The sequence below is a fragment of the Ursus americanus genome, chromosome 28, assembly GCF_024610735.1.
Source record: "Ursus americanus isolate L20-20 chromosome 28, mUrsAme1.1.p, whole genome shotgun sequence".
Lineage (NCBI taxonomy): Eukaryota > Metazoa > Chordata > Mammalia > Carnivora > Ursidae > Ursus > Ursus americanus.
The window spans coordinates 12,424,947-12,441,678 of record NC_142154.1 but is presented as its reverse complement, the minus strand read 5'-3'; the positions used below and the strand labels follow the sequence as shown (position 1 = coordinate 12,441,678).

Here is a 16,732-nt window from a genome sequence, read left to right as displayed (position 1 = left end):
CATAGGAACAGGATGTAAATTATAAACCCTTTACTAATAATATTTTTATAAATATAATTATTTAGCTTATATTCAAAATAATCTTGTTTTATATTATTACTTTTGTATCCTTTATTACTTACTTTAAATTACTACTTTTCCCTTGCGGAAAAAAGAGGGGTCTTCACCTATCAATTACCTTGTAAACTCACTGGATAATCGGGATTTAGGGCCAACCACCAGGGAATAGAGGGGGTTTCATTAAGAAAGACAAGAGGAACACTATCCTCAGAAAAACAATGACTTGTGGATAATGGAGATACAATGCCCAATGTATTCTACATTACCATGATATAAACATTTTAGGCAATGAGAAATTAACCATCTAGACTCAGTATAGTCCACAAAACCAGAGCCTCTGACTGTATTCTGTTGGACAGTGCACATAAACTAATAGAAGGATAGACAATCCATCTAATTTCTAGTTTGGCATACCATATTTCACAGTATTTGGGAATAATACACCACGTATAATCCTGACGGTAGAAATCACAAAGAAAATACACAAGTACTAGGAATATTAGTGAGCCAGATACTACTGGGATGAATAATGGTCCAAAAGGTCAGATTAGTAACATTTCTGGATGACTTCAAAAGGTAGTAAAGCCAACAAATTTTTTCAGAATGGGGGCTTCAGTTTTAAAAGAAAAAATTGAGCAAGTCAATGTGTCAGAGAAAAGACTGCGGGAAATAGGGAAGCCAATCCCTTCTCATTCAAAACATGCATAAACTGACAATTAAGAATTGGCTAGAATCCATTCTAATACTAAAGTCTTGAAAGTAAGATGGTATGGTAGAAATGGTAGCAATTAAATCACTTCATCACTAAAAATCACATTAAATCAAATTAAAAGGAGTTAAATCAGAGCAACCATTTACTTTATTTCCATGAAAGTTATCTTTTTTTTTTTTTTAAGATTTTATGTATTTATTTGAGAGAGAGAGATAATGGGAGCGAGCAGGAGCAGGGAGGAGAGGGAGAAGCAGGGGCCCTGCGAGCAGGGAGCCCAAGTGGGACTCGATGCCAGGACCCCGAGATCATGACCCGAGCCAAAGGCAGATGCTTAACCAACTGAGGCACTCAGGCACCCCCCTGAAAGTTTTCCTTAAACACGCCCTCTACAATATGCCCTGTATACAGACTGCATATGCTCTGAAAGTGTGTGTGTATTCAACTACTGTTAACCTTTCAAAGATACTGACTTCGTATTTTCTTAAAAATATCACACTTTATCATTTTAAAGTACCACTGCTCTGTCAATAGGTTAAAAAAAATCACTAACCAAACTAATTTGCTGTGTTTGGGACATTCTTAAGAAGGTACAAAGGAATCATAAGCAAAACTGCTCTCGTGATGAGATTGTAAGAAAAAGCTCCCTCCAAGCATGATGGTCTCCTCTGGTTGGGACACTATAGATCACCTTCTTTCTCTGGAATTAGAAAACACAGGGAATGAGGCATCATGGGCCTAACCCACTCATCCAAAGGACCATCCAGGTTATATTACAGCAAGAACTCCTTCTAAATACATAGGCCACATGCTGCTTTCCCTAAGAAAGTTCTGCTTGAGACGAGTGGACTAACCAGTTTGCAGGACGGAAACTGTGTTAAACACTGAACTTGATGGTTTAAAATGTACTTAAGTTTTAATGATGACATCCTAATTTGTAAAAAGAGCATAGAGATATAATATTCATTTGTACCCTTTCGTTATAAAATGTTCTACCACTGATCCACAAACATATATTAGATGTTTACTTTCTTAAGAAAAACATCCAATCTGTTTTTCGCCCACAATTGACACAGAAGGGCAATTCCCCTCCCCCCCCAAACACTGCAAGGCAATCGTGCACTCATTGATCACCCTCGAACAGATCATTCAAGTCCTACTTCTGACAGCTGAGTTAAAGACCCGGGAACTCACAATGCTGCCATTACAGTGCAGTTTCCTTATGATATAGCAATAGACGGGATTTTTTTTTTTTATTACATGCCCTTATGATTTCTTCTTGGTGGTGTTAATACTAAATGCTAAAATATTCTATGTAAGCATTTGTTGGGCTGGAAAAAGAAAGAAACTCTAATGCAAGTATTTATACCTTCTGCAATGAAAACAAGATATTATTGCTTTGCGTGACCTTTCCTAAGTATGGGATACAGCATTTTACACAATAGTTTCTTGGTTCATGCTTCAATTACTGACCTTTACTGTGCAGAAAATTAATGCAATTTTCATTGTAATCCATCCGTACAAATAAGGTCCACATAGAATTCCACATTTGGAGTCTAATACAAATAGGAAATGTCAGCTGATTGCTGTTGGCTGAACTTAGCCATTATCTGTTTGTTCAGGGGTCCCCCGCAAACTACACTTGTAACAAGCAATTTCTTGCGAGGGCCATCAGGAATAAGAAAGATTTCCTCTCTTCAAAGTTTAGTTTGTACAGTTAGTTTCCTAAAAGCCAAGAAAGTAGTTACCTGAAGGTTCTACATTATATATGAAAGTCTAGACACACACACACACACAGGCACACAATTGTGCAATCTAATTTGGCTTCTCACACGGATCACCACCATGGACTTCCGACAATGAAAAGGAGCAAGAGGCTACAGTGATGTCATTTTACAACAACCCCCCCTTCCAGACAATAAAAGTATGACAGACCCCAGACCGCGTCGTGGTCTGTGCATTAGAGACTTGCAGAATATACAGAACGCGTCTATCTCCTGAGGAAGCTGGGCTGGGGGGGCCCTGTCGTGCTTTCATCTTCCACAGTCGCCTGTGATGGTATTTGGTGGGAAGGGGCGCTGGCAATTAAGGAGTGTCACTTTCAAGATGGATAGTTTGGATAGAAAGGAGTTTCCTTTCTTCTTCTGGCTTGGAAGGAAATGACTGTGTGTTTATAATTTGTAAACAGCTCATCGCTCACTGGGTGTGTTACAGGTCCCAGAGGCAGGGTCTGTCATGTCTAACATGCAACAGAAGCCAGGAGGGTTCTGTGGGTAAGCCTTTCAGCAAGGCACAAGATGGAGGGCAGTTGTCCTAGTGGTTGTGTGTGGAGGTCTATGACGAGCACATCTTGGTCGTTGAGTCTGCTCTATGTGGAGAAGAAATGATGGACTGTAATATATATTGGGATGATGTGGGCTCCAGAAGTCTTAAAGTTGAAAATCCCTCTATGCTTTACAAATCTCTCAGAGATGTGAGACTGCAAAGATATGGATAAGAACTGCAAAGTTCACCAGTCTCCCGAACAGCAGAAGGGTTGCGTTAAGCAGAAAGAGGTATAAATAGAAGTCAAAATTTCATTTTAGATTTATTTATCTGGATGATTTCATAGACCTATAAAATTGAGGGAGCAAATAAACATGGCCATGCCATGGCTGCTAAAGGCCCTATGAAAATACTACAATTGAAGTATGTCAAGAACGGCATTGCCCTGAGGGAAATGAGGAACACCCAGATGCCAATGGCCTGTGTGTAGCAGGTTTGGCGCACGTGTCGTGGGGACGACAATGCTTGGATAAACACAAGAGCTCCAAAGCTCTTCCATGTAGATGTTATGGTTCCAACTCAGCCATCCTTGCCCAGGAAGGCTTAAAGCACAGCCCAACTGGCTCTCCTTCCAGACTCCCAGATCCCCAGACAGTCCTTGAGGCACCTCACTAAAAGGCTGGATTGTGACAACCACTGGTCTATACTCCATGGCCTGAATTTGTTGCTTGCCGGTTCACATCACTTTTTCATTCATTTCCTTCTTGTTGGATGCCCTCCTTTATCAGATGGGCCAAAAACACATGGTCACAATGATCTCTAAAGGACAGATGAGGCCCTCTTCTACAGAGGGCTCATTTTAACAGACATAGCCAAGCAGAAAAAAAATCTTCCTCACCTTAAGCCTTGGTACATAAAATTTAGATTTTGCCTGATAAAGGTTTAAAATAATTTCATTAATACTTGTGCTTCTTGTGGTAAAACATTCCATCATCATGCAGGTTGGCTTGGCTATGATTATTTTTCATGCTCAGGAGTTACATTACTCAGAAGCAGCTCACATCGACTCATCAGGAAGAAAGCTGCATCTGTGTGACCTTATTCTGGAAAGAGTCAATTCCATTTTTAAAAAATATTATACTTTATTTTATTATTTCGCTATTAATGATCATTTTAGCACAACAAATACGATTCGCTTTGTAATCCACCCAATTTGCTTCAAATGGGCAAAACCATCTGGCTCACCCAATTAATTTTAGGACTGTTTGTGTCATAGAGCCAGTGTTTTTTAAATTCGTTGCTATTTTCTGGGTATTTTATTTTGGGTACTTAACTCTTAAGATCCCCCCTTTTGCCCTTTTCCCCTCCTGCAGGCCTCCTGGCCACAGCTATCACAAACCCCATACACCCACAGGTTCTGAGGGGCTGGAAGTCCAGTAAGCTGGTAGCATCTCATTTGGCATTTCCACTTTTTTTTCATTTTATTCCAGAAGGTTTGTCTGAAAGCGTAATGACAACAAAAGCAGCAGATTTGAGAGATTCTCCCAGGAGAAGAAAAAGGACAGATGTACACAGACATATAGCTGAAAACATTGCCAGCAACAGCTGGGAAACTGACAGGCTCTGAAGTGGGTGACCACCCCACAGAGCACAGACGGGACCTAAAGGAACAGCAATTTTCCTTGACTCACTTTTGACTCCCTCGACCACCTTTTATCTACCTTTTATCCACCAAGGGGCAGGCTGTAGCGATCTTCGCTTGCGTGAAGGTACGCTTTTTATAATATTTCGTAATTCCTTATATATTACCCCCTTTTATCCTCACTTAATAAGATCTCTAAAAAGTGATACCCTTTATAAATTACAAAAATATTACTATGCCGGACACTCCCTAGTACTAAAAAAAAAAAAAAATACGGTTTGAGTCAACCAGAAAAGCGCTTTCTGCTGACAACGTTAACACACCCCCTTCCTGAGCTTCCCTGAGCGCACTCACCTTGTCCTCTTCATCGTCCTCTTCCTCTAAGTCTGTGGTCTCCTGAAAGGGAAAAAAACACCATTTGTTAATATAACATCCCCTGAAATTACTCAATGCAAATTAAAACCATATACACTTTTTACGTTTTTTCTACATAATTGAAGCACTGGTGGTTTTTAAATACATTATAACCTCTTAAAAAATAATGCTTTTAAAGTTCAGGGGGACACGGTGGCAAGACTATACACAATATGCATAATCTACATAAAACGTAACTATAAATAAAACAATTAGGCGAGTGCCCTTTGAAGGCATCCAGCTTTAAAAATGCATTGCCGGGCTGCACTTTCTGTAAACAGTTTGTTCTTATTCTGACAAATGAGCCAACTGCTATGTTAAGGCTGAGAACACCGTACTGGGTTTGTGCGAGGCTCATTGTTATAATGACTGCTCTTTTCCTTTGGGGCCATTACTGAAACATTAGACAGTAGGAAATGCATTAGTCTGAATATAATCAATCTCAAGAATAAGTTACAGGTTTCTGAGCATTATTATTGTTTTCCTTGGGATTCGGGGAGGGGGGCGGGGGCAGGTGCGAGAAGCCAACTCAGGCTCTGATGGCCACTAACGGGCACCTGGTTTTCGTTTGGGGGGGGGGGGGCGAAGCACCAGGTACTGTGAATAGGCTTGTTCGGACTGGTTTAGAAATCTTGACTATTTACCAGGTAACTTTTAATTGTATCACTGCAATATTTATTTATTTATTTATTTATTTACAGTAATGCAAAACTTTAATTCTCATAAGCATATGACAAAGTACAGAAGGGATCTGAATACATGTAATAAAGACAATAAATAGTATATAGAACTGTGTATCCTACACAGGACTCACCTTCTTTCTCAGTGTCTGGAGAACATTTTATTTATTTATTTATTTATTTATTTATTTATTTATTTATTTATTTATTTATTCTTTTATTCTTTTATTTATTTATTTATCTGTTTGTTTTTTATAATAATTTTTTATTATGTTATGTTAGTCACCATACAGTACATCCCTAGTTTTTGCTGTAAAGTTCCATGATTCATTAGTTGCGTATAACACCCAGTGCACCATGCAATACGTGCCCCCCTTACTACCCATCACTGGCCTATCCCAATCCTCCACCCCCCTCCCCTCTGAAGCCCTCAGTTTTAAAAGCCAACACAGTCCAGGAGGAGGTCAGTAGCTCAGACAGAATGCTGGGTATTAGAAAACCAGAGTCTGTTTGCAGCCTGAATGCTTACCTTTGTGCTCAACCACCTTGCAAAGCTCAGGCATGCTGTTTAGATGCCATCTTTCCAGTAGTAAACAGAATTGTGAACATCACGTTCTTAAAGAAAGAGGAACCCGGAAGTATCCAGAGAATACTCTGCTATACTCCATAAAACCACTGAGCGGTTACCAAGCAACTTCTCCAAGACTGGTACTCCATTACCTCCCAGAATTCCCATGAGCTGCAGCGAGCACTGTGTGTCACACTCCATGGATGCCGGAGAACTCACCTATTCACCGTTGGCAGCACGCGTTTCATGAAAGCAAATGGGTAACAACACACATAATAAAAACATGTTGTGGGAGGAAGAACATTGTAATTAGGAGTTAGAAGCCCAGCTTGGGACAAAGTCTTCAGCTTGGGACACTGTTCAAACATGTCCTGCTGGGTGACCTTGGGCAAATCAGCTTGCCACTCTGGGCCTTACTTTCCTCAAGCATAAAATAGAAATAGTAATTATTGCCTCCTTCATGGTTGTGTTATCAAGATTAAAATAGGAAATGAATTTGAAAGTGTTCTGTAAATTAAAAAGATTTTATTCACACACACACGCATACACACATTTGTAAGCACATGCCCTTAAGTATTCTTATGTACCTATAAATACATGTGTATATACCTGCCTACAAATGCATACATGTCATATATATAGCTGGAAAGCTAAAATCTGATCAAAAATTGTAAAAGTGTTAGTTGACAGCATTTTTTACTAAACATGTTTCTCTGTAAAAATTTCCATCATCCATATCTGTGGGCAACTTAGTCCTTAAACAATCCTGTACTTTAAAGCTATTTATTTATTAGTTGGTTCTAGCATTGTTAGGTCCCTCATTATTGATATATGCCCATACCTACAGCGTTAAACAATCAAATATCAAACAGAATAGAATTTTGAATTTGCTTGAGGTTTTTACACCCTGCCAAAAAACTCATTTTCTCTACTTCCCTTCTACCCCCAAAGGATACCAGAACATCCCTTTCAGATCCATTATTTCAGAGATTTTTTTAAATAATAGCATCATACAGAAAAATGGGTGAAGATCATCAGCTTTTGAGTCTTGAGAAACCCAATATGAAGGTCCTCTATTATCAAGTCTCGAAATCTTAGATTTTTGTTTTAAAAATTTGTTTCTTGAATCTGGAATTCCAAGATGATGCCATAAAGCAAGTCTACAAATACAAGTTCTTGTTCAGACCAGGAAAAGATCCTCTCGGCTCCTCCTCGGATAAGTGGAACAGGGGAAGCTGAGTCAGAGAGTAAGTATGAAAAGTAGATGCTAGGGGATGTCTTGCTTTTGCTTCCTTCAAGACCATGGGAAGCTTGAGATTTTCAGGACTTGGGCACCCCAAAATTGAGCTGCCCCTGCCCACCCACTCTCTGATTGGCAAGCCTCTGAAGGCTTCAGGCTAGAGGTGAATACCGCACAGGATGTCTGGGTGGAGAGGCCCAAGGAAGCCTCGCAGATGCTTTCCATGCCCTGAAGGAGCTCAAGGACATACAAAGGGTTTTTTTCAGTGGTTGAGAATGTTATTCATAGGAACCTTACAGATAACCAGACAGGCACACAGTGAAATATGCTGCCTCCACAGTAAAGTTAACCAAGCACCAGAGGGCTCTCCCCATGCTAAGAATGTAAGCCAGGTCTCAGGAACATAACATAGAAGGATAATTTCAGGTTATAGCCAATCAAAGATCCCCACCATCACATAAATGTATGTGCAGTGTTCCTCCTCACGTCTCAAACCAAGTGGACTTGGGTCACGATTTGGTGGTGGTTTGTCGTTGTTCACACATTTTTCTCTAGTCAAATGTCACAATTACTGGACTCTTCGCTCACCTGGCTGTCCTGGATGCTGCCAACCTTCCCTTTTGTGGGTGTGATGAAATTGTAGATGAAGAGTAGCAACAACGCCAGGGGGATCATATACAGTTCGAAATTCCAGACAGTGACTAAAAATACCTGATTGGAAGACAAGACAAAACCATTGCTTGAGAAATCAGTATGGGAGTGATCCTAAAATCCTTTATATTGACTTAAGGGAATTAAATCCAGGACAGTCTCCCTATAGCAGCTTTTAGGAACAGTTGCAGACAGGTTCACACACACACACACACACACACACACACACACACACACACACGATGAACAGTTTTAGAATTGGCAGCAGGATGAGGAAGATAGAGAAATGAGCAGGCCAGTCACACTCTGAAGTAGACAATATGGTAGCCTCATACCTGGAAATCCCATCACCCCATCAACTGTATTCGGTTTTTTGCTCTGAGATTTACCAGAATTTAGGAAAGTAGAATGGAAAAATCCAAGGGCTCAGAGTCAGGCCACAGACCAAATTTTGCCAACATAAATTGGCTGCCAATGGTTAAAAATCCAAATATTTCAGATAAAAACTTCAGGTAGCCAAAGTCTCTTTAAAAATCTTAAAATGTTCCAATTTTGAGGCTGGATGGTCACAAGGAAATGATGGGCCAGAAGTTCCTGCATCAGACCAGGTATGGACTTTACCTGCCCAGTTGCTGTCAGCCTTGGATTTGTGACCCAGTCCTACAGAAGGACAAGCAAGAGCTTGGGTTGGAGTCCAAGTTTCTATGTGACAATGGTCATGGGAGCTACCTCCAAGGAACAAGCAAATTTGGACAAATAAGAAAAAAACCCATGATAATTACAACATGAGGCAGGAGTGAAATCATGGGGAAATGATTTCAAAACTTGAGCCTCACTTTCTTTTCCAATGCACAGGTGGTCCAGAGGATGAAATAAGATAATTCGTGGTTATCAGCTGTTAGTGCTTGTAAGTGCTTGAAAAAGTCACTCTTAACATCAACTTAGAAGAGACAAATTATTGCATCTTAAATACTGAATCTTTCTCAAAGCAATACTGTTTTACCTATTACTTAAAACATTTTATACCATGTGAAAGTTTTATTTTTGTAGATAATGTGTATTTTCTGCTGATTTTTTGCTTACTATTCTAAACTTAATAATTTCTCCCATTATATATTTCAAGCAGATAAATAAAATTTAACCTGATAATTTGTACATATTAATTTTTTTAATTAGTAACTGAATTTTCTTACTATTTCAAATAGGCTTTCATTTCACTTTTGAAGGTTTCCAAGAATATAATCACACAATCTACAAATAAAGAATGGCTCCTGTTTCCTCTTGTCTAATATCTACAATTTACTTTCTAATATGTATACGTCTTTCATTACTACTAAACAATTTTAAATAAAACTGTTGAGAGGGATATTGTCTAACTCCTGAATTTTACAAAAAATGCTTTATTATTATTTTTTTTTTACAATTAAGCATGATGTTGACTTTTAGTTTGGGCTATATAAATCAATTGTATTAAGAATATGCAAGTAAACCTTTTTTAAAAAACTAGAAAGTTTACATACAAGCGTTCATTTTATTATTCTTAATATTTAAAAATATCTATGAATCCTCTATGGAAATATTTGAAAAAGGAAAATATTTTTAAATAAGAACACTTACATCAATTTTAACAAGGATTTATTTAATTCTTATTATTTTTTAAATCAGGAATGGAGGAGGGTGAATGATTAACTTATTGTTCTTTCACTATCTTCTGAAATAAAGAGGATTTTTTCCTTCTCATTTTAGAACCTCACCATGGTATATTGTATTTATAATTTCCTAATATTGAAGTGAATTTGTATTTCTGGAAGAAACGTCCCGTTTAGTGGGCTGTAATGGTCTTACGATGTACTTTGTATTTTATTCGCTATCACTTGAAGATGTTTTGCATTGACACCCATGTGCTACTGTTTCCTTTTTATATTCTTTTCGGGTTCTGGTATTAGGATTATTTTGGCATCATTCTTTTGGTACACTCCATTCTTTCTTTCTCTATACCAAGGATAATATTTTCATGTCATATTACTAAATATTCCAAGAATGAAAAAAATGTACATAGACAAATTTAACAAATGCCCATGAACCTGCATGCATTAAGACTTGTCAATGTGCTGTCACTTTCTTTCCAATTTATGTATTAGTCTTTTTTAAAAATAAAACATGTCAGATAATTGGTTCCATTGTCAACTTTTCACTTACTACCCTCAACCTACTCCTCCCATTCCCAGAGGCCACCATGTCTGAAAATGGGTGTGAATCCTTGCCATCTGAGGACATCTAAGGTTTATTTTAGAAACAACATAAAAGCATTAAAATGTTCCCATCATTCTGAAATTTTTTATTCAATATTATGTTCCATAGATCTGTTGATGGTATAGGTATAAATCAAGTATATTCATTTTTATGGGTAGCTGGGTGGCTCAGTCAGTTAAGTGTCTGCCTTCCGCTCAGGTCATGATCCTGAGGTGCTGGGATCAAGCCCCACGGGGAGCCCGCTTCTCCCTCCCCCCCCAACTCATGCTCTTTCTCTAATACATAAATAAATCTTTTCAAAAAAGTATATTCATTTTAGCTCATATATGGTACCCCATTCCATTTTACTCTCATCATTGAAAACTTAGGATAAAACTGTGGTAATATTTTCTAATGTAGTCAAAAATACACATCTTCAACCTTAAAATTTATGCTCTTAATGTTCAATATTCTACTTAAGGAATCACATTCTACTCTGAGATGATAAAGTTATTTTATTCTGTTTTCTCCCAAAAGATAATTATATGTGTGTGTGTTCCTTATTTTTTGCCTCAAGTGTTCTTTTGGTTTATAGTTGGAAACAAGCATCCAATTTGAACTTTTCCCTTATAGATAGCCAACATTTACAACTAGATTGTGGTATCAATCCCTATTTTTGTTCACTGTTTCCATTGCCACTTGTTCTACTTACCAAATTCCCACATGGGTGTGTTTGTTGTTTCAGGGCACTCTAATCCTGTACATTGATACATTTTTCTATTTTACCAAGACCACAACTTTAACTATAGTTTAATAACCAGATGACATCTGAGTGAACAAGTCAGTATTATTTCACCTTCAAAATTATCTTGGGTAGTTCTTTGCTCTTTACCCTTCCACATGTATTTTAGAACCAATTTGTAATGTTCCATAAAATTCTTCATGAAATTTTCACTGGGATAGCCTTGAATGTATGTATCATTTTGGAGAGAACTGATATCTTGATACTGGCTTTCCAAATCATAAGGATTATTTATTTCTCCATATATTCAGGGCCTTTCTATATCTCAAAATATTTTATTACTTTCATCATACTGATTTTGCATATGTTTTATTATTTTTCTATGTAACTTGAGAGTTTTGATACTATTATGAATGAGGGCATTTTAAATTTATATACTTTAATTGGTTACTTCTGGGCATAGGAGCATAGATTTTTATATGTTGTTCACATTATTTCTGACCCCTCTTATCAGCTATAGAAGATTCCAAATCTATCCTTTTGGAGATCTGATGAGGAAAATCATAAACTGCAAATCATGACAGTGCTTCTTTTGCCTTCCAATCTAGATGTTACTTACATGTTCCTTTAGTGCTAAATCTCTACACTTTTTTTTTTTTATAAGTATAGACTTTCTGAAATGCTTTTTGAATCAATGCATATTATTGTTGTTGATTTCCTCCAGGCTGTTAATCTGCTGTGCTTTATCAGCTTTATTTACTGTTTTATAATTTGTATTTTCCTATACTTTTCAAAGGTTTCTTTTACTTTTATGTCTTGTTTTGCTTTGATATGAACAACAGAGAAAAGCAGAGAAAATAGTACAGTGATTTCTCTACTAGATAAAGCTAGAGATTTTTCTAACTGTCACCTAGTTCTCTTTCCTTATTCTTAAAGTTCTTTTAGGACTAGGAGTTTTAACTGTATGCTAAATGGAAACTAGTCCTTAAGGTCTATCTACTGGATAAGTGAAATTTTATTTTATTTTTTTATGTTGCTAAATATAACTTCAAGTGAAAAGAGGCTGATATGAAACTATTGGGAAAAATTAGGAAATAGCGTGTTTTTAATTTATTTTCTTCATCATAAAGCTATTTAGAAGATGTCTTTAACAAAATTACTTGTACATCAATTAATATAAGACGGCTGTTGTGCTAGATAGACAGCTCATTTGCCATAACATTTACCTCTATCAAGTATAGTTAAGTAATCCCAGAAAGTGTTTTATAACAAAAATCGAGCAGCATTTAAACATCACATTTAAAGGACTCACAACTTTCAGAGTGAGACACTAGTGCTCTTAGAAATATTTTTAAGGGGTGCCTGGCTGGCTTAGTGGGTAGAGCATGTGACTCTTTATCTCAGAATTGTGAGGTCAAGCCCCACGTTAGTTGTAGAGCTTACTTTAAAAAAAAATTAAAAAAATTAAAATTAAAAAAATAATAAATAAATAATAAACAAATAAATAAATAGGGGCGCCTGGGTGGCTCAGATGGTTGTTAAGCATCTGCTTCGGCTCAGGGCATGATCCCAGGGTCCTGGGATCGAGCCCCACATCAGGCTCCTCCGCTGGGAGCCTGTTTCTTTCTCTCTCACTCCCCCTGCTTGTGTTCCCTCTTTCTCTGGCTGTCTCTCTCTGTCAAATAAATAAATAAAATCTTTTAAAATATTTAAAAATAAATAAATAAATAATCCTCTGTAATGAAGAATTAATTTCTTAATAAGCACCTTCCAGCAAAATAATAATAATATTAATAATACTAATACCCTGAAAACAAGTTTTAAAAAAAAGACCAATGATAGTTGGTAGACTCTGATAGTTGGTAGATAGACCTAAGATTCTGCTCTAAGGTTATTACACTTTGCAGGGGAGTTCAAAGCTTAAAGGAGAAATCAGATATGCATGGGGTCACTGTAATGCTTTTGCATCTTTCCCTCACGAGCAGCTGCAGTGACAATGGTAGTACCAGTTGGTTAAAACTCAAAAGAAAAATGTGCCATCTTTCTGAATGGATGAAACAGGCAAAGAAATTGGGGACAATCAGGGCCATGGTATAGAGGTACACTGGAAAGAAAGAACAAGCAAAGGAAAACCCCAAATTCTGTATGTGAACTCTGTGGCAGTCTCTGCCATAGATGTGGGGCAGACCTAAAGCAGTCTTAACTGGGATCAGAGCTGCCACCCACAGGAGGTGGGACAGAATTTGCAGTTGGAGTTTAATGAAGTTAAATATCTTCTTAAAAAATAAAATCAACCTTATGTGAAAGAATGTAGGAAAATCTAGGGTCTCCACGGCATGACATTCTTAGTATCTAAGGCACAATTAAAAATCACTTGACATACAAAGAGTCTGGAAAATGTAATCCATTTTCAAGGAAGAGGCAATCAACAGATGCCAACTTCAAGGTGAATTATGTTTTTTTTTTCTTCCTTCCAAGTTTTATTTAAATTCCAGTTAGTTAACATACAGTATAATACTAGTTTCAGATGTAGAATTTAGTCATTCAAACTTCCATACAACACCCAGTTCTCATCACAAGAAGTGCCCTCCTTAATCCCCACTACCTATTTAACCCATCCACACCTCCAACCCCTGCCTACCTCCCCTCTGGTAACCATCGGTTTGTTCTCTAGAGTTAGGAGTCTGTTTCTCAGTTTTCCTCTTTTTCCTCACCCTATGTTCATTTATTTTATTTCTTAAGTTCCACATATAATTGAAATCACATGGTATTTGTCTTTCTCTGATTTTGATTAGTATAATACTCTAGCTCCAGCCACATCATTGCAAATGTCAAGATTTCATTCTTTTTGATGGCTGAATAATATTCCATTACACACACACACACACACACACACACACACACACATACACACATTTCTTTACCCATTCATCAGTCAATAGGCACATTTGGGCTCCTTCCATAATTTGGCTATTGTTGAAGGGTGAATTATATGATGAAATTATAAGACAAGAACTTTAAACCACCCATTAAAAATATGCTCAAAGAGGAAAAGGAAAATAAACTAATAAAATGAATGATAATTAGTAAATATGAGGAAAATATAAAAAATAAAAGTGAAAACTGTCCATCTAAAAAATATAGTATCTAAAATTTTCAAAAAATTCAGTGGATATGCTCAGTAGCAGCATTAAAAAGAAAAAGTCGGTGAATATAAAGATATATCAAAAGAGATCTTATCTGGGGCACCTGGGTGGCTCAGTTGGTTAAGCATCCAATTCTTGATTTTGGCTCAGGTCATGAACTCAGTGTCCTGGGATGGAGCCCCATGTCAGGCTCTGTACTCAGTATGGAGTTTGCTTGTCCTTCTCCCTCTGTTCCTCCCCCAGTCTCTTTCTCTTTAGCTAATAAATAAATAAATAAAATCTTTAAAAAAAATAAATCTTATCTGAAAGAGAAAAATGTTTGGAAGAAGTGAATGGTCTGTCTGGGATAATTTCAGAAGTTCTGACATAGGTCTTTGGGATCTCAGAGAAAGAAAGAAGTTAAAAATTATGTCAAGAACTAATGGCTGAACACTTTTTAGAGAAACCCAACCTGAAAATATTTAAGAAAACCAGGCTTAGGCATCTGTATTTTAATCACACACTAGATTGTAATCACACAAACATCACTCTGCAATGTTTGTGAGCGTAACTATTTGAATGGACATGAATTTCACATTAGAAACCATAGAGACATTGAAACAATTTTAGAGTGTTAAGACGAACAACAAGAGAAACAAAAACTGTCAACCCAGAATTCTATACCCAGTGAAAATATCCTTCATGAATGAAGGGGAAGTAAAGATTTAGATAAGAGAAAAAAATTTTTTTTAAGATTTTATTTATTTATTTGACAGAGAGAGAGACAGCCAGGGAGAGAGGGAACACAAGCAGGGGGAGTGGGAGAGGAAGAAGCAGGCTCATAGCGGAGCAGGGAGCCTGATGCGGGGCTCGATCCCAGGACCCTAGGATCACGCCCTGAGCCGAAGGCAGACGCTTAATGACTGAGACCCAGGCATCCCAAGTTAAGAGAAAATTAAAAGAATTTTTTGCCAGTATAACTTCATATTAATAAATGCTAAAGGAGTTCTTCAGAATGAAGGAAAAAGATAATCAGATGAAAACCCAAACTTCAGGAAGAAACAGAGAGCATCAGAAATGGTGGATACATAGGACAATATTAAAGACTTTTTAAATTTTATCTTCTTTAGAATCCATATGATTGCTTAAAGCTATGTTTACAGCATCATCTTGGTGGGCTAGATAATGTGACATCCTGAAAGGAGGTACGGAGGAGTGGGGTAAATGGACTTAGATGAATTGCAATGTCTCTATGTTTTAGGTGAAGTGATTAAATAATAATTCTAAATTGACTATCAAAAGTTAAGGGAATTATACGTTCACACATGCAGCTTAATCCCTAGAGACATCAATGAAAGAACACTGCAGTGAGGAATACACAAAGATGGATGACTTAAAATGGAATGCTAAAAGGCACAAAAAGAATAAGGAACATAGTAGACAAATGGAAAATAATAAAATGGTTACCTAAATCCAATGATATCAATAGTTACATTAAATGTTAACAGAATAAATACTATAAGCATAGAAAGCAGAGATGAGAATTAAAATTTCATGATTTCCTTCTAAAATTAAGGAAAATGTAAAGATGCCTGCTCTCACTACCTCTATTCGGCATTAGACTAAATGTTCTAAACACTATGATAAAGTAAAAGGAAAGAAATAAGAGATTATGGACTCTGGGAAACAAATGGAGGGCTTCAGAGGGGAGGGGGGTGGGGGAATGGGATAGGCTGGTGATGGGTAGTAAGGAGGGCACGTATTGCATGGTGCACTGGGTGTTATATGCAACTAATGAATCATCGAGCCTTACATCGGAAACCGGGGATGTACTGTATGGTGACTAACATAATATAATAAAAAATCATTAAAAAAAAAAAAAAAGAATGCAGAATAAACACCCACCCCGGCTGCTCTGTATTGCAAAGGTAGTAGGAGAACAAAAAACAACAACAACAAAAAAAAACCAGGGATGTACTGTATGGTGACTAACATAATATAATAAAAAAACAGTATTATTAAAAAAAAAGACAGAAAAGGAGGAAAGAAAATAAAAAAAAGAAATGAAATAAAAGCACAAGTATCAAAAAGGAGAAAAGCAAAACTATCTTTCTATAGATGACATGATTTTTTTTTCCATAGAAAATTCTAAAGAATCTACAAAGCAAATCCTAGAAATAATTAAATCCAGCAACGTCACAGAGTATAAAGTTATTTTTTAAAGTAAATTCCATTTTCATATGCTAGTAGCAAAAAACCCCCAGGATTATGACATTTAAAATTTTCCATTTATGGTAACATCAAAACCCATAAAATATGTAGGAATAAAATTCACAGGACATGAGCAAGATCTCTTCACTGGAAATTATAAAAACTTGCATTATAAAATATCTAAATCAGTGGA

At 36.9% G+C, this 16,732-nt stretch overlaps 1 protein-coding gene across 4 annotated transcripts in view; it reads right to left on the bottom strand.

Annotated features, from left to right (window-relative positions):
* Positions 1-16,732, bottom strand: part of MCTP2 (multiple C2 and transmembrane domain containing 2) — a 242,000-nt gene that overhangs the window by 34,008 nt on the left and 191,260 nt on the right. For all 4 annotated transcript variants that reach the window (XM_045812980.2, XM_045812981.2, XM_045812982.2 and 1 more), the window contains 2 exons: positions 8,167-8,289; positions 5,031-5,072 (listed from right to left, as the gene is read on the bottom strand). In XM_045812980.2, coding sequence (XP_045668936.1) covers positions 5,031-5,072; positions 8,167-8,289 — 165 coding nt within the window. The remainder of the gene's footprint in view (positions 1-5,030; positions 5,073-8,166; positions 8,290-16,732) is intronic.